The sequence below is a fragment of the Manis pentadactyla genome (genome assembly GCF_030020395.1).
Source record: "Manis pentadactyla isolate mManPen7 chromosome 15 unlocalized genomic scaffold, mManPen7.hap1 SUPER_15_unloc_1, whole genome shotgun sequence".
NCBI lineage: Eukaryota > Metazoa > Chordata > Mammalia > Pholidota > Manidae > Manis > Manis pentadactyla.
The window spans coordinates 4975221-4998260 of record NW_026644588.1 but is presented as its reverse complement, the minus strand read 5'-3'; the positions used below and the strand labels follow the sequence as shown (position 1 = coordinate 4998260).

Genomic DNA, 23040 nt, shown 5'->3' with positions numbered 1-23040 from the left:
AAGCATTGCCGCCTCGAGTCTACAGGTGTGGTGGGAAAGTTAGTGTCTCGAGGGGCGGCGGCGCGTGTTGGTGTGACAGAGCCCGCGCGAGGCGCACGGGAGCTGCGGGCCCCGGGACACGGCGGCGGTGCCGAGGTCCTGCCACAGGAGGAGGGAGGCAGAGGGATACGAGACACAAATGGGTTAAGAGTCCAGGGCGCGGTGCCTGAGGGCACAGGAGACCCAGAGCGCATGGCAGGTACAGGTATGAGGCACACTGGGTGCTGGGGAAATAGAGGGGCAGGGTTTCATGGGAATGAAAGGGCGAATGAATGGGCCGTCTGGGTTTGGTGAGACGCCCAGGAGACAATGTCCCCTAAAGGTTACAACCTTGGGAGAGGAGGCAGGGGCGCGTGGGGGTGCGCTAATCCTGGAGGTGGGGAGCCTGGTCCCCAGCACCTGCCGGGTGGGAGAAGAAGGCGGAACCCGGAGCTGGGCGGGCGCGGGAGAGAGCGGAGCATGCACGGTGGGCGGGGCGCATGCGCGAGCCGGGGGCCCGCGAGCGGAGGCTGCAGGGCGCGCGTGGAGCCTCCGAGGCCGCCTGAGGCGGAGGCCGCGGCACCGGAGGGCGTCGAGCATCGGGGGCCCGGAGACGGGCCGAGGCGTTTGAACTGGAGAGGATATGCGGCCGGAAAAGGCGGGGCTCGGCCCTTGCGGTTCGCAAGGGCGATGGAAGGAGGAGGGTCGGCCTGGAGCCCCTGGAGAGTTTCCCACCCGGATGCACGTCCCCGAGGTGACGGGCGGGCAGCGGGCAGATGGGAGGCCGCCGTTTGATGCCCCTTCGTGAATTCCCCGACGTCCGGCCAAATCAGAGCAGTCATGGGTAGTTCCTTGTTTCCAGTCAGGCGGCAGGAATCTCGCCGACACAAAATGCCCCTAAAAACCAGTAAAATAGGACGTAGAGGAGGGAAGGTAAAATGTTGGGCGCTCAACCCGCTTGGAAACCCCCCCTCCTGTGCGCTCCGCCCCCTGCCGCCCCGGGAGCGCAGCCCCCGCCTCACATCGCCCCCGCGTCCTCGTCCCCCTCGACGTGCCCGCGCCCCCGTCTCAGCACCCGCAGCCCAGCTCCCTGTCTTCATGGCCACTCGCCGGACGCCCTCAGCCCCCGGTGTCCTTCGTCCACACGCCCCACTTGCCCTGTTTCTCTGTGTCCCCAGCCTCCTCGGGCCCACGGGCTCAGCTGGCTTCATCGCCCACAGCCCTTCCACCTCCCGGAGCCCAGCACCCCCTCCCAGCTCTTTCTGTGTTGGACCGCTGCGTCCGGGACATTCATGCTCCGATGTTACAGTGTCATGGTTTTTGTTCTTAGCGCCGTCTTGACCCGGCTTTGAGGGTCACACCTCAGCCATTTCCTGCGTGGGGCTCTCACACTCGGGGCCACTTTGCAGCAGCTCCCATCGCCCAGTCAGGTGCCAGCCAGCTAGGGACAGTCCCTGTGCCCTGGAGCTGCCAAATTATCCAAATCAGCCACGGTACCCCACTCTGGTTCCACCCGCTGTCTGCTCGTGCAGCTGCAGCGTGCTGTCCTCTGCGGCTGGGCCACCCCCTGTGTGGCCCTGCGTGTCCTTCTGTCCTCGGAGCAGAAAGTGGAGAGTTCTGCCTTCCATCTCTGAGTATCACTGTGTTGTGTCCTGCTTCAAAGAGCCAAAATCCTCAAAACGTATACCATCTTCTCCCTGTGTCCTTAACTCCTTGTGGACATGATCTCTCCTGTGCCTCGTACCACCCCTGCCCTTTATCACATCATCTGAATATCCTCCCCATTTTCCCCTTTGTTCCCATGAACTCTATACCCACATCCCCTCAGAAACCAGTATGTGCTCCCCCCGAACTCCATGCACACTTCCCCACGTGCACAGCAGTCACACAGCCCTTTTATCCCATGTGCGTTTTCCCCTCAACCCCTCTCCCCTGCATTCATTGCCCCCAAAATGCCCATCTCTCTCCCCCAGCTCCACCTTCTGCATCGTCCCCTCCTGTTCTGTATTGCCCCCATTCCCAGTCACACACCTACTTTCTCTCCACACCCTTTTTTTCCTAATATTTTTATTGTGGTAAATATAACAAATTTTACTATCATTTAAGTGTACTGTCAGTGGTTATGTGTATACATATGTCTGTGCGACCATCTCCCATAATCCATCTCAAGACTCTTTCCGTCTTGCAAAACTGAAACTCTGTCCCCATCACATAGCAACTCTCATCTCTCCACCCCAAGACCCTGGCAACCACCCTTCTACTTTCCCTCTCTATGACTTTGACAATTCTAAGTGCCTTGTAGAAGTGGAATTGTGTGGTATTTGCTTTTTTTTTTGGCTGGCTCATTTCACTTAGCATAATGTGCTCAAGGTTCATCCAAATGTGTCATAATTCCCTTCCTTCTTAAGGCTGAGTCCATTTTATGTGTACGTCACTTTTTGTTTATTCATTCGCCTGTCATTGGACACTTTGGGTTGCTTCCATCTTTTGGTTATTGTGAATAATGCTGCTATAAACATGGGTGTGCATGTATCTCTCGGAGACCCTGCTTCCACCCTTTTCAGCACATACCCAGAAGTGGTGGTGCTGGATCCCATGGTAATTCTATCTTTAACTTTTGAAGGAATTGCCAGACTGTTTCCCACAGTGGCTGTATCATTTTACATTCCCACTCTCAGAGCCCAGGGGTTCCAGTGTCTCCACACCTTGCCATTGCTATTTTCTGTTCTTTTTTTTTTCTTTTTTTATGTCTGAGTAGTAGCCATCCTAATGGTTGTAAGGTGTGGTATTTCATTGTGGCTTTGATGTGCATGTCCCTGATGGATCATGGTGTTGTGCATCTTGTTATGTGCTTATTTACTGTCTGGATATCTTCTTTGGAGAAATGTCTATTCAGTTCCTTTGCCAATTTTTGAATTGGGTTGTTTGTTTTTGTTGAGTTTTAAGAGAACTTTATATATTCTGTATATAATCCTTTAACAGATAATATGAATTGCGAGTATTTTCTCCCGTTCTGCAGTAGAAGTTAAGGTAATCACTCTTCCTCCTCCTAGAAAACTACCCTTTATTACTTAAAAAAAATTCTATCAGGTGTGCATCACAGCGGTTCAGCGGCCCCCCTCCCGCACTGTAGCCACGAGTCACTTCGCAGTGTCTGTGAGTCTAATGCTGTTTCATTCCTTCTGTTTTGCTTTGTTTTTATATTCCGCAAATAAATGAAATCATATGGTATTTGTATTTCTCCACCTGTACCCTTCACTACTTTTTCCTCTCTTTATAGTGTCTTTTGATGCACAAAAGTTTTAAATTTTCAGGAATCCCACCTTGCCTATATTTTATTTTGTTAACTGTCTATATTTCTTTTGTTACCTAACCAATGTCCAAGAAATCATTGCCAAATCTAATGTCGGGAGGCTTTTGACCAATGTTTTCTTCCAAGAGTTTTATTATTTTCAGTCTGGCATTAGGTCTTTGATGTATTTTGAGTTCATTTTTGTATATGCGACAGGTAGACACCCAGCCTGGTTCCTTTGTGTGTGAACTTGGTCCTTCCTTCTCTGTCTGCACAACTTTGTCTGCCTTTGGGGACGACAAAGAAATTAAAGAGTCTCTCCCAAACGTTACGAAGGTTGGTTTCTTTGGAAATACCCACAAGAAACTTGTGATTGTTTTTAATAATTAGCAATTGGGAAAAAGGTTTCCAGAAGTATTCTCAGCTCCCCAAGCCTGCACTGTCATCACCACTACAGGTGAAATGATAATTACAGCCCCAAGAGGAGGGGAGGTCACAGGCTCACAAACCTTTACCTGGGTCTGCCTGCCTCCCTCCCGCGTGTACTGGATGCCCTGCCCTTCACACTGAGCCCACCATCCTGGCAATGGGAAGGAGTCCAGTAAGTAAGTATTTTTTATTTCAGTCTGAGAGGCAGAGTTTGTAAGGCAATGAAGTCTGAATAAGTGCTCATGTCCGGGTGGCAACAGATCCACTGGCAAAGCCAGACAGAGGGGGTGGAGTAATCTTTATCCAAGAGCTGAGCCAGTAAAGAGGGGTGAGAAGACTGGAGCCACGCCAACCCCTGACAGCTGCTGGCGTCATTTGGTATCATCCTCTCTAAGGACACTTACTGGTGAGCAATCCCAGTATGGAAGCTGATTTTTAAGGTGCTTAAATACTGTAGTCATGAAATCAGTGTAACTGCTCACATTACCTTGCGGGAGTCACAGATTGGATTTTCAGTGTTATTAGAGGTGAGCTTCTGATACCTGCATGCTTAAAATAAAGGAGAGGATGGAACGGTCAGCATTACTTAAGCCTGTGCAGGAGCCGTGTGTCTGAATTTTCCTGGGATAAAAATGTTTTTATCTAACTCTGGGCATAGGATGCACTTAATGGAGCCATAATCTTGTCTCTAGTGAAAACATCAGTTGCCTGATGATTATGGAGAGGCTGGTTTCTCTCTTAAAGTCTGGGAAGTAGCATTTAAGGAAAAGGAAACTTGATAGTCATGGGTCCCAGATGAGAGTATCAAGGACCAAATGTTCATTTCATTTCATTTATTGCTGCACTGGTGAGCACACACGAGCTCTCCCTTGTTAACAAATTTTACATGTCTGATACAGTGTTGTTAGCACAGGCGCAGTGTTAACCAGCAGCTCTCCAGGGCCTATTCAGCTTGGGGGGTTGACGCTCTGTGCCTGTCGGTTAGTCCCCGTTTTCCCTCCTCTCCATCCCTAGTAATCAGCATTCCACTCACCATTTCTACGAGTTTGACAGTTTCAGTTTTCTCACAATAGTGGCATCATGTGATATGTCCTGTGACTGTCTTGTTCCACATAGTCTAATGTCTTTTAAGGTCCATCCATGTTGTCCCATATCGCAGGGTTTCCTTCTTTGCAGAGGCTGAATAACACGCCGTGGTGTGGTGCACTGCATCTTTGGCCGTCATTCCATCCATGGACTCTTAGGCTGCCTCCGTTGCTTGGCGACTGAGACTAGAGCTACAGTGACCCCTCAGTCCTGAGACACTTTCACATCCTCCTTTTTGTTCATTTGAATACATACCTCAACGTGCGATTGCTTGATCATATGATAGTTCGTTTAGGTTTTTTGAGGGACGCTCTGTTCTCCATCACGACTGCACTGTTTTATATTCTGTCCAACAGTACATGTGGGTTTCAGTTCCTCCACATCTTCACCAATGATTGTTGCCATTAATTTCCTTGATAACAGCCATCCTTAGGGCTGTGAGGTGGTATCTCATTGTGGTTTTGATGTGCATGTCCCCGATGATTAGTGATGTTGAGCATCTGTTCATAAACCCGTTGGCCATTTGTGTCTCCTCTTTGGAGGAATGTGGACCAAATTTGTCTTGTATTATTTTCTCTGGTTTAATACTTGTCTAACATCAGTGCCAAGCTCGCTACTCTTTTGCCTTGTATCTCACTTGCACAGTGCACAGGTCTCACCTCATTGCTCACCAGTGTCTCCGTTTAATGTAGGTATCAATAAACAGAGAAGCATTTGAATCAAAGCTACCAAGACTTAGTTTCCAACCTACACTGTCTATCACATATCAGTATTTTATGCTTCATGGTTTAGAGAACAAAGTAATGTTGTCCAATAACTTCTGTGATAAATACCACTGTAGGTGGTTCCTGGCATGACAGCAAACGAGTCTTTCTGCTGCCAAAGTAATATTGAGCCAATCTTGCATCATTGATCTGACTTGGACTTGGGGCAGTTTCCTGTGCAATTAGATGGAGATGAAGGCATCTGCCTTCTGTTAGGATCTCTACAGCTTTATTCACGTTTGATACTGACTTTTGCACTAAAATAAATCATTACATCGACATGAAAATCTGGCTTGACAGATGTTATAAAATAAAATGTAACTAATGTAAAATACATTGACAGTATAGTAAAATAAAAAACTCCATAATGGTGGGGATTGTGTAAAAGCCCAGCCGACAGGGCATGCTAGTGTGTACAGTGGTTAGGGCCGCATGTACCAGGCAGCCGAGCCTGGTACCGCTCTCTTCTAGGCCCCGACCAGCAAGTGGATTAGACAGATCACTTCACTTCTGTTCGCAGATCCCCCCGAGAGTGAAAATAATGGCAGCGTCTGCATGAAAAAGCGAAGAGGAAACCATGAGTACAGCAACACGGGGCGGTAATTCGTCCCTGGCAAGCGCTGTCTGACAGACCTGGCAAGCGGCCTGTCCTGCCGGGGGAAGGCGCCTAACCAAGTAAAACCTGAGGTGAGTACGTCCATGACAGCGGGGAGTTTCAGTTGATAGGATCAGTGTAGCCCCCACCTCCTGTCGCCTTGCAGTTTCTTCTGGCTCTGAAGGCAAACACCAGCGATGGGAACTTGCAGACTGGCCTCCGACGGCACTGGCAGTAGGAGCTGCCTTATAACAGGCTGTGGTTGGAATCCTGGATGTGCTGTGCCTTCTCTTCCCCTCCATCTCCCTTTACAACAGGGAGTGCATATTGAGGGCCAGAGATTGGTTCTCATACATCTGATTACAGGCACCACTTGGTCATTCTATCTAAAGGTGGTCCCCCAATTAATGGCCACTTTAGGTTGAAGCATTTCCTCAACCGGCTAGAGTGCAAATGTGTTTTCTGTGGTCACACAGCTGGCAGGGTGTCATTGGCACCTTCTGCCTCTTGAGTGTCTCCACCATCACTGTCGCCCTGGGGCTGCAGGTGGGCAGAACATGAAACAAAAGCTTCCAAGTACATTGAGTTTTTCATTCTCTTCTGCTGGATCCTGTATATGCTGGTAAGTAAAATTTTTCTTCAGCATATGACTGCCAAAAGCAGCGGCAAAAACAGCCAAGAACAAAAGGTGTAGGATCCTGCTCTGCCAAGTTTGAGGACAAAACCGCAGACTCACTGTGTGCAGCATTGTTATTAGCCCCTGATGTTTCCTGTAGGCTCATGATCTAGGCCTATGGCTCCCTCAGGTGTGCCCTGTACAGACACACAAGAGGTTCAAAGTACACAGCCCAGTGGGATTTCACAAACAGAACATGACTCCATATACAACATCACTGAAACCCTCTCATGCCCCCTCTACATCACTGCGCCCCAGGGCATAGGTGCTGTTGCATATTTTGTAGGAGAAGAATGTTGGGACATAGATTTGCATCTGTTCTAACCTTAAAGGGATTATCTCTTGCCTGACCTGTACTTGCATAAGTGGAATTTTCCAGCATGAACCCTTTCACACTGGCCTTCCCATCCCTATGACTTGTGAGTTTATCTGCACTACTGCACACTAGGGCTGCATTCCTTAACATCTCTGTATGGGATGCCACTGCGTGGCATTAACCGATTCATTGTGCTGTGAACGGGTTTTGAATTTGGGTATGTTGAGAGTCCTGGGTAGTGTTGGGCCATCATTCTGTAACCTGTCTCTTCGTGATCCCTGTACACATTTCTGTTCAGTATATTCACAGGAGCAGAATTGTTTGTTACATCTGGCCTGCTAAGGTAAATACCACATCAAGTTCAAAATGTTTGTACCAACTTTAACACCCACCAGCAGTGTTTGAGATTCTTAGTTTATCCACATCCTTGCCCAAACGGGGTATTTCCTGTCACTTCATTTTAACTTTCTGAGTGGCATATGATGTGGTACCAGGTAGTGGTTTAATTTGGATTTTCCTGATATCCTGAGGGCATTGAACATTTTTCACACATTACTATCCATTGAATAATCTCTTCTGTGAAGTTTCTTTTGGTATGTTTTGCCCATTGTTTTCTGTTCTGTGGTCTCTCAGTTCTCTGTTTTATATACAACTTGTCTCTCTTTCTCATTCCTTTGCTCTTTTTGTGTGTGTGTCTATCTTTTGATAAGAACTAGCTCTTAATTTTAATATAACTGTTATTTCACATATATGGTTAATGTTTTCTGCTGTTAAGAAATATTTTCTCATTACAAGGCTGCAGAAGTATTCTTTTCTTGTTTTTCTAAAAACATTGTTATTTATCTTTAAAATTTAGGTGAGCTATATATTCAAAATCGATTTGATGTCTAATGTGGGTGGTTATTGAGGTTTTCTGTGTTCTATTATGGCAAACTTCAGTTTGTGCTGTATTGTTATATCCTGTTTTCTTTCTTGCCATGACTTCACCCAGATAAGATCACCTCATTCTTAGTGCTGACTTGCCCATGAAATTTACTGGAAATTCATTCCATCTCTTTCTCCTGTTGAAGTCTAGCAGTCGCATGGGATCTCAGAAGTTAACTTGTGGTGTCAAAAATCTTCAATGAGCCTTTTTGCTCAGAAAAACATTAGTTACCATAATTTAGAGGAAAACATGTGGAATGACAGAATAGCCTCCAGGGATTTGGCAATTGGAATAATCTTCATATCTCAGACTATAGTTGGAATCCTGGGCAATTTCTCTCTTCTTTACCATTATCTTTTTCTGTACTACACTGAAGGTAGGCTGAGACCTACAGATTTGATTCTCAAGCACCTGGTTTTAGCCAATGCCTTGATCGTTCTCTCTAAAGGAGTGCCCCAGACCATGGCAGCCTTTGGGTTGAAACATTTCTTCAGTGATTCTGGATGCAGATTTCTTTTGTATGTTCAGAGAGTGGGCAGGGGTGTGTCCATCAGCACCACTTGCCTCTTGAGTGTGTTCCAGGCCATCACGATCAGCCCCGTGAACTCTTGCTGGAAGGATCTTAAAGTTAAAGCCCCAAAGTACATTGGCTTCTCCATTTCCCTCTGCTGGATCTTGTACATATTTGTAAATATAACTTTTCCAATGTATGTGTTGTCTCTGTCTGGCAGATGGGGGAGCAAAAATACCAGATTGAAAAAAGAATTGAGACACTGTTCCTACATAGATGATGTGGAAATCATAGCTTCACTGTATGCAGCCTTGATAGTCTTCCCAGAAATTTCGTTTACTGGGCTCATGCTCTGGGCCAGCGGCTCCATGGTGCTCATCCTGCACAGGCACAAGCAGCGGGTCCAGCACATTCACAGCACTAATGTCTCCCCCAGGTCCTCTGCCAAGTCCAGAGCCACCCAGGGCATCCTAGTCCTGGGGAGCACCTTCGTGTGTTTTTACTTCCTCTCGTCCACCTTTCATGTTTGTGTTGCTCTTTTTCACAATCCCAGTTGGTGGTTAGTGAACATGACTGCCCTAATTTCTGTGTGTTTTCCAACTCTCAGCCCCTATCTGCCCATGAGCCGAGACTCTTCTAGTTCCAGGCTCTGCTTAATGTGGATAAGGAACACGAAATCCCCTCATCTTTCCAGAAACATGTAGACTCTATGTCTTTGTACAATACTCAGTTGTTTATTGAGTTGTCATGCTCGAGTGTTGCTACAGATCTGGGAAAAACCACATGTCTTTGTGAGGTAGACCCTGACAGGTGGCAGCATTTCCCCAGCTGGGTTTTATGGGGCGTGCATGGGCATAGCTGGGGGAAGGATGCAGCCTGGCCTGGGTCTGCCGCCTGGTACCCTGGGGACAGTTGTCCTCATCAAGGGGCTGCTTGAGGTGGAATGGATGGAGTTGGTCCTAGTTCCTCATGCATCAGTCAGAGTGGTTTCGACCCAGTGGTGTACTCAGAAGAATTTGCCAGAAGTGAAGAAGGAGTGCTCAGTATTGTCACGGGATAATTCTCCTTGGGTTTCTCTTTATGTATCTGTCTTATTGGCAGCTTCATGGAAAACTTTTGCTCTGGATTGTTTTTCATAGACTGTTTTTCACTGTTTGTATAACAAAGAAGTGCCTTGAAAGAGAATGTCATCGTTCAGGACAGTGGACAGTTGAGTTTGCTGTACAAGAAAATAAGGGAAAAGGATTTCAGCGATCTGGGCAGTTTAGCCTGAAAAGTAGTCCACTGGTCCTCAGCCAACATACAGTAGAGTCCTGAGACCTAGTGAATTGGAAAATCCTCTAAGGTTCACAGGGTTTCTGGGTTATCCAAGAGCTCCAGCCACCATGCCATGTCCTACCCTCCAGAAATGCTGGTTGCCAGTGAATTAGGAAAGTCATCGCTTGAAAACCATCGTACTGGTGAAGTTAAGCTAAAACCGGAGGCAGAGGCTGCTTTAACGTTTTCCCGCAGTGACCTTGCTTCATTCAGACGGCTCCTCTCTGATTCCCGGGGATGGGCCCACCTGAGCCCGGGCTGGGCACCCGGGGCTGGTTCCCTCCTGAGCCCTCCATCTGCTGTCCGTGTGGGGCAGGTTCCAGCAGCAACATCCTCACAGACTGGGGACCTGGGACCCCATGGAAGGAGAGGTCAGAGGTAACACTCAGGCGTCCCGGCATGGAAAAGGCAGACCCTCACCTGTGCATTAGGTCTTGAGGGCTGCCCAAACAGCACCCAGTACTCTGAGCGGCTGAACCAACAGACTATTTTTTTCACAGTTCTGGAGGCTAGAAGTCTAACATGGAGGTTCAGTAGGTTTGGCTTCCTGTGAATCACCTCCTCAGCCACCCTCTCACTGTGTCCTCTTGACACATCATGTGTTTTCTGTGTGTGCATAGGTCTGTGCTTCTCTGTGTCTCCAAATTTCCTCTTATGACACCAGTCACAGTAGATCAGGACCTGCCATACTGGCCTTATTTCAACTTAGTCCCCCCCTTAAAGGCCCTTTCCAAAATATAGTCACCTTCTGAGATACTGGGATTAAGACATTCAGCCTATCAATTTGGGGTGACAGGGTTCAGCCCACAGCAGACAGCTCTCTGGGCCCCCCAAATTCATGTCCTCATCACGGGCAGAATGCCAATTCCCCTCATCCCAAGAGCCCAAGACACACGCTAATCAGCTCTAGATCTGTAATCTTATCTGCACATCTTCTAAGGCTGGGATGGTTGAGACTTGAGAGAGGAGCCAGCCTGAGGCAAATCCCTGTCTGGCTGTGAACCTGTGAGAGCAGACACGTCACCCACTTCCAAAATACACTGGTGGGATAGGCCCCTGACACACATTCCCATTGCAAACGGACAGATTGGAAAAAAGAAAAAAATGACCTTTGCAAAGCAAGTAAAAAGTCTAGGGGGGCAAATTCCATTTGGTTTCAAAGTTCGAGAATTGTGCTCTGGGCCCCCCGGGTGGTGGCCCTGCCATCCGGACTCCTTAGAATGGTGTTGACCAGGGGGATCTGAAAGGCGCAGGATCATGAACACTGTCCCCTCTGTCTCCTGCTGCCCTCGTTTCCAGCTGTTCCTCTGCCTCCATCTCAGTTCGGTTTCAGTACCTGTAATTTCATCTTTTTTGCAGTCCTTACCTCATTTCCTTCAGATGTTTTGTCTGGAAAATTCAGGTGCAAGACATGGGTTTATACAAAACCAGTGTATTTATACAAAGCGAAGCCAAAATACAGGGGCAGATGGCGACACCCAGGTTTCTCACTGTTGGAGAAGCAGGTTGCCAGTGAACAAGGGCAGGATGGTAGAGTGACCCACGTGCAGTGGGGCTGAGTCGGAGGCATCAGCGTGAGCTTCTGTTGGTTTAACACAGGCTCAGATGATTACAGATGGACGTTTACAGGTTTGTGTGTGTGCGTGGTTTATAATATGCAGATAGATTTTCCTGCTCTTTCAGCTCAGAGGGAGAGAAGCAATGACACCACAGTAATGAGGAGGCCACCTCCCCCCAGGTCTAGTAACACCATCCCTGGGAGAGCAGCCAGGGTTCATTGGAGAAATGGCTGAGCCTGGGACTAGGACAGGACGTACGTGGAAGAACCTAGAACCGTGTAGTGGTCTAAGGTGACAAGATGCTAACAAAAACAAAAAGGAAAATGATGGGCTATGTCGAAGGGACAGGCGTCACCACCAAGAGCTCCCGATGGTCACGTTGGAACAATTTGATGAAGAAAGGTAAAACACAATACGGGGTTATATGTCAAAGTATAAAATCAATGTGCAGTGGTCTAAACTGATAAAAATAAATGACTGAATGAATAAGAGGCAGACCTCTTCTCAGAGGAATTCCACATAATTTATGTAGAAACTTTATCCTAAGGATGTAGAACATAACACCCTACTCTTAAATGTGGGCTGCGCACCATGACTTTCTTTCAAAGAATACAGTGTGGAAAGGGGACAAGAAAGTTCACAATGCAGCAACCTGACATCCCCCAGCTTGGGCAGTGACCTGGGTAACCTCCGCCACCATATGTCATGGTGGGTCATGCCCTCTTCGCAGGATGTGAGAAAAATGGCACTTTATACCTGCCGACTTCCCCCCTCCAACACAGAGCCCCCATATAATCAAGAGAAAAATATCACATTCATCCCAGCTGAGGACATTCTTCAAAATGCCAGGTTAGTGCTCCCCAGGTCTGTTAAGGTCATCAAAAATGAGGAAATTCTGACAAATTGTCACAGCAAAGAGGAGCCGAAGGAGGCTTGACAACTAAATGAAATTTGGCATCTGGATGGGTACTTTGCACGTAAAAAATAAGTAAATCTGAATGAAGTATTGACTGGCTAATACAAATACATCTGTTCATTTACGAATTATAACAAATGTATGTACTAATGTATGATATTAGTAATCAGTGAAATCAAGTGTGGGCTATATGAGAACTCTGTGTGTTCTTAGCAAACTTTAAGCCTAAAACTGCTATAGAATAAAGTTTATCTTAAAAACACTTACCACAGGGGGGTCATCAGGTGAGAAATTGGGGATCAACAGAGGTGAGGCTTAGAACCTCACCCCCCCTGTTCTGAGAGAAATCTTCTGCATATGTGGATGTTTTATTGCCCTTGTCTAGCTTGGATTAACACATAGTCTACAGGCACACACCTGATCATCTACATTTGCTCTCTTACAACACTAAACTCTGTTTTCTACCTTTATCTTGTATCTACCTACCACTTCAGCATTTTATTAAAAATAATAATAATAAAGAGAGAAATGTGGTATCCACATATAAATCAAGTATAAAAATCAAATGTGTATTCATATTTGAACTGACTGTTTATAGTTCATAATGCATGAGCAAAACCAAAAGTTTCTGTGATGACTGCCCTTGTACTGTTCACCATGTAACTTATTCACTATGTAAGAATTTGTTCTCCATGTAAGAACTTGTTCGTTATGCCTCAGAAGATTGGAGACTGACGAAAATTAGGCTTGGGGTGGATTAATGATTGTGCATTGAGCATTGACTCCCCTATACAGAATTTTATTGTTGTTAACAACCATTTGATCAATAAATATGAGAGATGCCCTAACAACAACAACCAAGAAAAAGTACACACTTCCAATTGTAAAATAAATAAGCAACCGGGATGTAATGTATAGCATAAGGAATATAGTCAAAATATTGTAACAACTTGGTATGGTGATAGCTGGTACTTAGAATTATCATGTATATAAATGTTGAATCACTGTGTTGTACACCTGAAACTAATGTAATGTAATACTGTGTGTCAACTACCCTTCAATAAAAAATAATTATCTAAAAAAAAAAAAAAAAAAAAAAACACTTACCAGAGTAAAAATCGTCAATACATAATTGAGCGAATCCCACAGGCTTCTTGGTTCTGGGACGCTCCCCAGAACAGAAACCAACCGGTATGCCCTGCGCTTCCTGTTGGCAAGAGGACACATCTTCCTGAGAAACAGCCTGTGCAAAGCTTGGATTATGGAAGTGTGATCATATAACCTCCCCATCCACCAGCTGGTCATCATCCTAGAAGAGACTGAGAAGAGGCATAATTTTCTGGGGAAAGATAGATTTAATCACTGAAGTTTCCAATCAACATCTCTGGACGCTTTGGAGGTAGTGTCACTGCTGCTCATTTTTGGGGGACTTTATAATAGAAGCACGCCACACTCACTGTGCACGTGGTCCAGAAACCTTAGAACATGACACAGATCGTTTTCAAGAGCCACATTTGTTTGACTGGTGTCAGCAGACGGGTGTATCAGAAGTGTCAATTGTGGTAGGGTAGGAGTATTAGCTCTCGGGTTAGTCATTGCACCCACAGACAGGTCAGGGCCTGCCTGTTACATGGCAGGAGGGCAGCTTTTAGCAGGAGTCCCAAGTATGCCATGCAGAGGTAGCCTCTGCATCAGAAACAGGCGCAGTCAGCAGCTTGGTGCTGGTCATGCTCGTCACAGAACTGGCCGTATCACGGGCCCAGACAGGAGTGCCCCAGACAGTCATTTCAGCACTGTGGTTGTTTCCCCAGTTATGGCACACAAGAGGGTGTCTTTCCTCTACCCGTCCACAGGTTTCCACGTGGCACACTGAACAGCTAGGCTGTGGCGACAGTCCGGGTGTCTGCACTGTGGCTCCTGGAGGAGACGACAGCATCTGATTCTGGGTGCAGAGCTGGCCCTGAGGGTACACAGCCAGGTGGCCCGAAGGGCACCATTCGCTTCAGCCTAAACCATCAGTGAACCAGGGCCGTGACTGGGGGACTAGGAGGGGACTGAGAGTCCCTGGTGCCTGTGGCTTTGGCTCTGGTGTGGAGCTTAGACTCCTCCAAAGGAGCTGGGCCCTCTTACGCTGGTAAAGCTGAGAGGTCGCCAGGGCCAGGGTGTTTCCATCCCTGAGTGCATGCTTGTCATGAGATGCAGGACATTGTTAGCCCTTCCTGCCTGACTCATTCCAATGCTGGAACATCAAGATGGCTAGTCACCATCTGAGGGACAGGCTTAGTTTTGAGGGGCACTTGCTAGGAAGCTAATTATTGCTTTCAGAGAGTATCTGTTTCGGTTGTGTCATGGTGGCCCTGAGGTCCTACATCAAGGGGCGCTTGTAGGTGGATGCTGCCTCCCTTTGCCACAGGCTCTGAATGACGAAATCATGAGTCACAGAGACCCTGTTGTCTCCCATTCCCCAGGAGTCCAGGCAGGCTGGGCCTCCTAGATGATGGGAAACCAGAGATGAGTTTTTTCTTCACTGCTGGAGAGCTTGATCCTTGAAGATCTGCCCATCGGTTCCAGGGAACTTTAAGTGATAAACCGGACTTGGAATTTGCTCAGGTTTTATCAGTCACCTCTACTGGCAGAGAGGTGATGACACTCTAGAGCTAATGAGACTGAGGTGCCTAAGTGACCACCAACCAGAACCTAATTTATACACTGAAAATGTCATACGTTAGTGGCCCTTGACCTGACACCTTACCGGAGAGGAAAGGGTCGCATGTCCCATACCACTCCTCTACCTGTGCCTCACCCTGACTGCATAGTCCGTGGGACTGGGGATGAGCACTCGGGGGGCTCTCGGGATGGACGCACAGCAGCAGGATGTTGAATTCCTCCGAAGGACCCCAAGCCCGTCCAGGTTACCTGCCTGCGCTGCTGTGACACACACGGGCAGTCAGGAGTGTGGCTCTGCTACCGCCCTATCCTGTCACTGGGACTCAAGAACTGGGAAGGGCGTTAGATTTTACCTTATTTGCACGTCAATAAGTTAACCTGCCAGCTTCTGGGATGCTCTTGGGAGATGTGAGACTCCTAGGACTGAGACAAAGGCATGGTTACAAAGTGGGCTACCAGTTCGCCTGCCCAACCTTTGCCTGCAAGGAGGGCTTTCTCTTGATTATATTGGTCTCTTGCCCCCAAGAGATACACCAGTGCCATCTTCAAGGGCTGTCACAGAGAAATCCTTGAGCTGCTACAAGATGTTAAAATACTTGCTGTGGAGAATGATCTCCTAACAAGGTCCATCTTTCCATTTGAAGGATGGGAATCATTGATCCTCTGAGAAAAAGCCCATTGAATATTTTTGATACTGTGGATAAAATGAAAGTTCCTGTGGGCAGGATTCTCACCTGGCCCTTGTTGGCTAGCTCACTACATAGGTGTGGGCAATATGTCATTACTGACTCTATATAAAGAGCTTCACCCAGTGCTCTGGGCGACACAGTGGCACAGCTGCAAGGCTGCAGGAGACCAGAGCAGAGGCTGGAGTGGTGGCAGTGCCGAGGACAGAGACTGGGACCGCTGTGTGGGCAGAGAGTCCCAGAGGCAGAGACCAGCTTGCTGCATGCAGACTTGCTCTGAGTGAACGAGATTTTAGTGACTGACCTGCCACCGTGGAAATAAAGTTGAGTATAACCCTTTCACCCCAAGAACATTCTACTGTTATTTCTCTGGCCACACTGACTCCATAGTGAACTTGCCCCGGACTGAAACCCATTTTCAAGACAGACATCAACAGTGACCTAGTGTGTTGGTGTTGTTTTCTTCTATTGTAACAGCATAACTCATTTTGGGTTTCTGGACCCTATTCCAGTGTGTGTGTAGGGGGACAGTGGGTGAGGGCCTTCCAACACACGCAGGACCAGTATGGTGTCTGTGAACGCAACTCAGTTCTGACGCCATCTGCCAGGAGACAGCACCAGATTTCCCAGGTGAAGGGCCACCTCCTACAAGACCGCTCTCCACCTGTCACTGTAGATGCCAGTTGCACGCCTCAGGCTGTTGATTGTACTTCTGACCCACCAGCTATGGATTGTAGGTTCCCACGACATCAACCTGAGGTTGCATTAGTTTGCTAGAGTAGCTCACAGAACTCAGGAGAACACATATTTATCAGTTTAATACAGGATTCCATAAAGGACACACGTTAACAGCCAGATGAAGAGATACATAGGGCAAGGTCCTAAATAAAGGAGCTTCTTTCCCCGTGGAGCCTGGTGTCTGTCTGGGTTGGTGGCACGTGGAGGTGTTCTGGTTCCGAGCATAGAAGCTCTCTGACAGAGAAGCAGGTTCCAGGGAGCGATAAGCTCTTCTCAGGGCTGTTCGTGAGGGTTTCATTGCATGGTCATGACTGACTAAATCCCTGGCCATTGGCTGATTGAGTCTCCAGCCCCTGCCTGGGATCCAATTGTCTCTCAGGAACAGGACGATTCACCCATTTCACCTTTAAGGCGGCAGTGTTTACAGCAACTCTGTGTGAAGACCAAATATATCTGGGGATATGTACTAGGTCACCTGAATCAGCAAATACATATTATAATTCATGGTGTCGCAACTAGGTCGTGTGGTGCTGTGAGATTGTTAAAGACGGGAGGCTGGAAGAGACGCAGATTTAGAGGAGCCCCCAAGGGAAAGACAGTCCATGGGAAAGAGGAGATGCACCTGGGTGAGCAGAGAGTGGGGGGAGCAAAGGGAAAGGAGGAATGTCCCCTTTTCCGAATAAAATGAAATTTGGTAGTTTATTGGGAAAATACTTAATTCACTGTCTACTTAGGGAAGAAATAAATTGTGGATGGTTTGCTGTCTAAATCTTTAAGCTAATAAATGAAAAAATAAAGGAGAACTCTGTGGTCTTTGAATAGGCAAATATGTCTTAAACAGAGTAATAATCATCATGCACAGCAGGGAAATGTCCAATCAATTAAATTAAAATGAAGAACTTTCCATCAAAGGCTACATACTCATACAGAATGAGGGAGGAACAGCCGGAAAGAGGGAAGGGAGAGAAAATGCCTCCAGGGATATCAACCCACACATCAAAAAGACAGAGAAGGCGGACAGCACGATAGGCGAACGGACCAACTGCACTAACACATGCCTCACAAAGCAGTTCCCCAGTGCTTAGTAAATGTGCGGAAATATGCTCAGGCCCTTAGCTGTCAGACAGACGGAGCTCAGATCACTACTCGGTGCAGGACGCACCAGCCAGCAGGCTGAAATGAAGATGAGACCAAAGCCCAGTGTCACTGGGTTGTGGAGAAGCCGAGAATCCCAGAGCTGCTCGCAGGTGGGGAAGCGGGTACAGCAAGCACCTCCCCAGCCTATGTGACACCGTCCCCTGTCCTGAGAGGTGTAACGCTGCTCCCACAGTTCCTCTGCTCCGCATAGCCAACGGAAAGTGGAAGCCTGACCTTGAAACCTGTTCTCAAATTCCCAGAGCAGCGCTATTTGTAAAAGCCACAAACTGCAAACCAGCCACACATCCATTAGCAGTGGGAGGAGCCCCCCATCTTGGCCCTGCCACTCTCGCTGCCGCAGGGCTTCCCGGGTCAGTGGCTGTAGCTTCCGCTGGAAGGGAAGTCTGGCCTGGACGGAAGCGCACGCAAGGCGCTCTCCAAGGATGCTGAGGGTCCCCTCCCAAATTTACTTCTCTCGAGTAGTAGTGAAAGGTACATCTCGTGGAGCCTCCCCGGCTGGGGCAGCAGGACTGACAGGTCAAGTCCACTCTAACATCCCAGCCTCCCCAAGCCCTTAAACCCACAAAGGAAGCCAGGCTTTTCCCATTTGCTCACAGAGAACCATCTTTGATCCCTGTTTGAACTGGCCAAGCGGTCAGAGCCCCTCTCACCTCCATGAGCTGCAGCGTTCACGCAGAATCTCTGCTTAGTGAGTCCGTATCGGTAAATTCACCATAATCCAACTTGATGCACCTCCACCATTACGCCCTTCGTACGCATTCCCACCCTTTATCCCGGGTTTCTGCTTGTGTAAGTTAGAGACTCCAGGAGATCTTTTGCAGAGTAGTGCACCTTGTCGTGGGTCGTCTTTGTACCTCACCTTTAGGGGCCTGCAGGGAGTTGAGTCTAGTGATGGGTGTAGGGCAAAGAGGGGTAGGTGTGAAGTCCTAGGGTTGGGGCAGTGCCTTGCATGCCAAGCGCTCCAGGGGAGGCCATTTGAGCTTCTTCAGGCAATACAAGGTCAAGCCCTTCAGACAAGGTTGCAGGACCAATACCATTGTGGGTAGTTAAGTCCCTCTGGGGGTGGAAGGACCTGCTCCACGGACAAAGAAGACTCATCAGAATTTAGGGGCTCAGTGTTCCCAGCTTCACTGAGGGCTTCCCACACAGCCCCATCCCAACTTACAGGACCCCTGGATTTCCCAGTCAGTGTCCTCTCTTTAGCCAGGGACGCCCTGCAATGCTGGGCGTGTAGCTTCGTTGTACTTCAGCCTGTCCCAGGGTGAGGTGTTTGCCTTGGATTTTCACAACATCAGCCTGTGGCTGTAGGACGTGAGGCCCCCTTCGGGGCACACACGAAAGCATCTAAGTCACCTGCATGGTGCTGGAGCTGTGGATTTGAATCTCTAAGCTCATCCTTTTCTTTCACCTCTCTGTCCGGCAATATTAAGAGCACCCAGCCAATGTTATACTAATTCGTTTTCCAAAACTCGGAGAATACCATGCATGTTCACCCGGATGCGTCTTACAACAGTTGATCGGCAGCCTCCAGGGAGCACGTTTTGTGTGTCCCTTGCAGGTCGCAGCACAGGAGATCAGTGCTCGCTTCACTACAGAGCAGTGCCAGGGAATGACCGGCAGCAGTATGTGACCTTAAGTCGCCAAGCCATGTAGGGATGGAAAACATCAGACACAGAGGAAAGAATGCCCTATCATTCCCTCTCTATAAAATACACAACAGGCGAGAGTGACTGTGCTGTTAGATGACAGAGCTGTAGTTACCCTGGAGAGCGGTGGCTGGGTGGGAGCACAAGGGGCTGTCGCGCCGTCTGACGATACTCGCTTTACTGATACATGTGCCGTCGAAGTAAGTGTGAAAAACTAACAGATACTAAGTATAAAATTCCCAAAACAAAGGCCAATGTATACTTATTTTTAAAAGTCATAGAAAAGAATGGAATGAGAAAATAAACCAGGTCTATTGGAGAGATCACACAAACTTGATCAATACAAACCCAAATGTATCCGTTATTACTGAAAGATAGACTAATTGCTTTTTTCCATGTGAAACATATTTGACTGTATTCATTGGATGGTTTTCCAGGAGATACAGCCAAAATATGAGAAAAGTGAACAAAAAGAGAAAAGTGAAAAATACAGAATTTTGAACAATGAAACAACACAGTCTGGCAAAATCAGACAGAGAATTTTATGTTTGCCATTACAATTAGCATTTTAAAATTTTCTTAAAGAACAATTTCCCAGCAAATTGATTGAGGCATAACAACATGACTAAGTTTATATGTATACATACAATCTACATATATACACAGGCACACACACAAATATATAAGTAAGTGTGTATACTTTTTTTGTTATCGCATATGTCATACATATTTAAGTTTCTGATGTGAGCTGAAAAAGGGGTTCCTCTGTGATACAAAATTTTATGTAAGTCAAAATGATTTTCTTTTCCAAATGGCTGATTTCTTAATACTTTGCATCAGCCTCTTAATGTACATGCAGAGTGAGCTATATTAGAAACTTTCTTAAAATTGAGGAATTACACACTTTTTGCTATTTGAAAATCCAAAAGCCACAAACTCTGCATAACAGAATGGACTCACATCTTTCTCTTTCAAGTGGCTATGCCCCAGTGCTCTGAGTTTAACGGAACTCTCCGCCACAAACTGATTTAATTGATTCAGGGACAAGAGTGTGCACGTGCCAGTGACATTCTTGCTAACGTGCCACAATCATCTTAACACAGTTTCGAGACACCTCCCTTCTACAGATGCCAGTACATCCATGTTTTTGTTATTGTACATTATCTTGTTAGTCTTTAAAATCAGTCAAAGCACGGTTCTGTTTTTGTACTTTCCTTTGTGCCCCTCTTTACTCTGACCATTTCTACATGAAAACATTTTAAATATGCTAATTTCCCAGCATAACATCATAGTTCATTTAAACGACTACCTTCACTCTAAAGCTGCTGTAGCCAAAACTAACAACTGGCCCCCAAAGGCTCTACTGGAGGCTGAATTTACCCTCCAGCTGCAGCCAGGCTTTTCTTTTTTCTTTGGAGACATAACTTTCTTTAGTTTCCATCATGACCATGCCACCTGCTGATCCAGTTTTATATACCTTCCCCTGAAACTTCATCCCTACTTCATTTCTGAAAATATGCTGTTAAACTGAAAGTTACACACTGTGACTACTTGTCTATAATATCTGGGTAGTTTTGAGACCTGGTATGTATTACTGCATAAATCCTGAACTCCTTTTCTGCAAGTATCAGAAAGAGAATTATATAAGTATTTGCAAGTAGTAATGTTTCATTACAATACTATTCTGAAGTGTTGTTTATTATGAAGTAGATGCTCAGGGTGTCCTGTTTATGATTCTCTTGTGACTCATAATTTTATTAAAACTCTGGGTGGCATGAATGAATTGGCAACTGTACATAAAATTTACATGTTTCTCCAAAGATGAGGGGATTTTACGTTCCTAATCCAGGCAAAGCAGAGGCTGGATATACTGGAGTCATGGCTCATGAGCAGAAAGGGGCTCACAGCTGGGAAAAACATAGCCGTGATTGCAGTGATGTTTACAAGGAATGTGCCAGGATTATTTGAAAGAGCCAGAGCAGCTTGCAAGATGGAGGAAAGGGTGTAAAAATAGACAAAGGGGCTCACCAGGAGGAGGATGCTTTTGGTCGCCCTGGACTCAGGGGAGGATCTGAGGGCGACATTGGCCGTACGGATGTGCTGGACCCGCTGCTTGTGCCTGTGCAGGATGAGCACCATGCAGCTGGAGGCCCCGAGCATGAGCCCCAAGCACACAACGTCAGGGAATGACAGCAGTGCTGCAAAGACTGAGTCTGTGGCTTTGTCGAAACGAACAGAAGAATAGTATCCAAAATCTTTATCTTCTGTGACGTTTTTGTCACTCAATTTTCTAGTTATATAGATGGGGAAGATGACATTTACCAGCATTTGCAGAATCCAACACAGGACAAGACAGGGGGCGATGTACTTGGGGGCTTTTACTTTGAGCTGTGCCCACCTGGAGGTCCAGGGGCTGATGGTGATGGCCTGGAGGACACTCAGGAGGCAAATGCTGCCAATAGACACTCCCCTGCCCACTCTGTGAAGAAAGGAAAGAAGTTTGCACCCCAAATCACTGAGGAAGTGCTCCCACCCAAACGCTGCCATTGCCTGAGGGACTCCTTTACAGAGGAGGGAGAAGGAGTTGCCTACAATCATGTGCTTAAGAATCAGATCCGTGGTCCTTAGCCTGCACCCCGTGAAGTAAATGTTGATGTAATGGCAAAAAAGAGACAAATTCCCCAAGATTCCAACGGTAATCTGCGTTACAAAGATTATTCCTATTGTCAGTTCCCCGCTGGCCATCCTCCCAGTTCTCAGCCACCGATGCTTGTCCTCTGAGCTAGAACTTCCTGCGTGGGAATAAGAGGCACGGGCCACATGACGTCAGCTGCAGCCAGTGTTCTCCACTCAGCTTCGAAACACTTAGGCATGTATTAACGTGAGCAGTAATAACGTGAAATCACTCCTAGGATGGCACTGCAGGTGGAAACTTCATTGTTCCCAGTCCGTGAGGCAGGCAGATCTGTGCCTTTCATTAAAAGATGAACAGATCGTACACACCTTGAGTATTTGTGCAATCTGCTGCTTAGGGCAGAGTGGGCATTTGAAAGTGGATGGGCATTTGGAACCAGTTGGACTGGGCACAGTGGGAGTGCAGTGGACCACCTCGCCCTGCTCTCCAGCCAGTTCGCTGCATTCACCAGATAAAGCAGATCTATGCTCAGTGTTCATCTTACACCTTGTCATTTGATTTCAGACTGGTGGCATCTTCTAGTTCTCATTAAAACGAGTTTCCACCTGTTTCAAAAGCTCGATTCTATAGGCCAATGGCAGTTCTGAGTATAGCTTTAGATATCTTAATAAACATGGATGTACCAATGGCAGTGGAAGGCAGAAACGAGATGGTGATTAATTTCAGATGATATACTTATCTGTTATGGATACTTGAGTTAAGTCAACTGAGCAGTAAATTAAGATTCGTGAATAATATTAACATACAAGACGCAACACAGTATGTGCAGGGTAAGGACTCTTGCCTATTTTATATATTGAAATACTCAATTTCTGCAATGATATGAGAATATCTTTTCAATGGATGGAAAAATGATGCAAACCTGACAGCTGCTATCTGAAACTATAATTGTTACATAAACTGTTTCTTAACTGTTCCATTCCTAACTTGAAGAGGGAAACTACTCTCACCATCATCAACAGACTACAGAAGTGTCAGTTTCACTGTCTTCATTAATTGCATCATACATCCAGGGTTAGAGGAAAAGCTTTGTATTCAAGCCATTA

At 46.9% G+C, this 23040-nt stretch overlaps 1 protein-coding gene and 1 pseudogene across 1 annotated transcript; one reads left to right on the top strand and one right to left on the bottom strand.

Annotated features, from left to right (window-relative positions):
* The first annotated feature begins 7983 nt into the window (after positions 1–7983).
* LOC118912642 (vomeronasal type-1 receptor 4-like) lies at positions 7984–12227 on the top strand. The gene has a single exon (XM_036886008.2). It carries the CDS (start codon positions 8300–8302, stop codon positions 9314–9316), a length of 1017 nt encoding a protein of 338 aa, XP_036741903.2. The 5' UTR covers positions 7984–8299; the 3' UTR covers positions 9317–12227.
* A 9012-nt stretch (positions 12228–21239) lies between these two features.
* On the bottom strand, positions 21240–22044 carry LOC118912586 (vomeronasal type-1 receptor 4-like; annotated as a pseudogene).
* Positions 22045–23040: the final 996 nt, after the last annotated feature.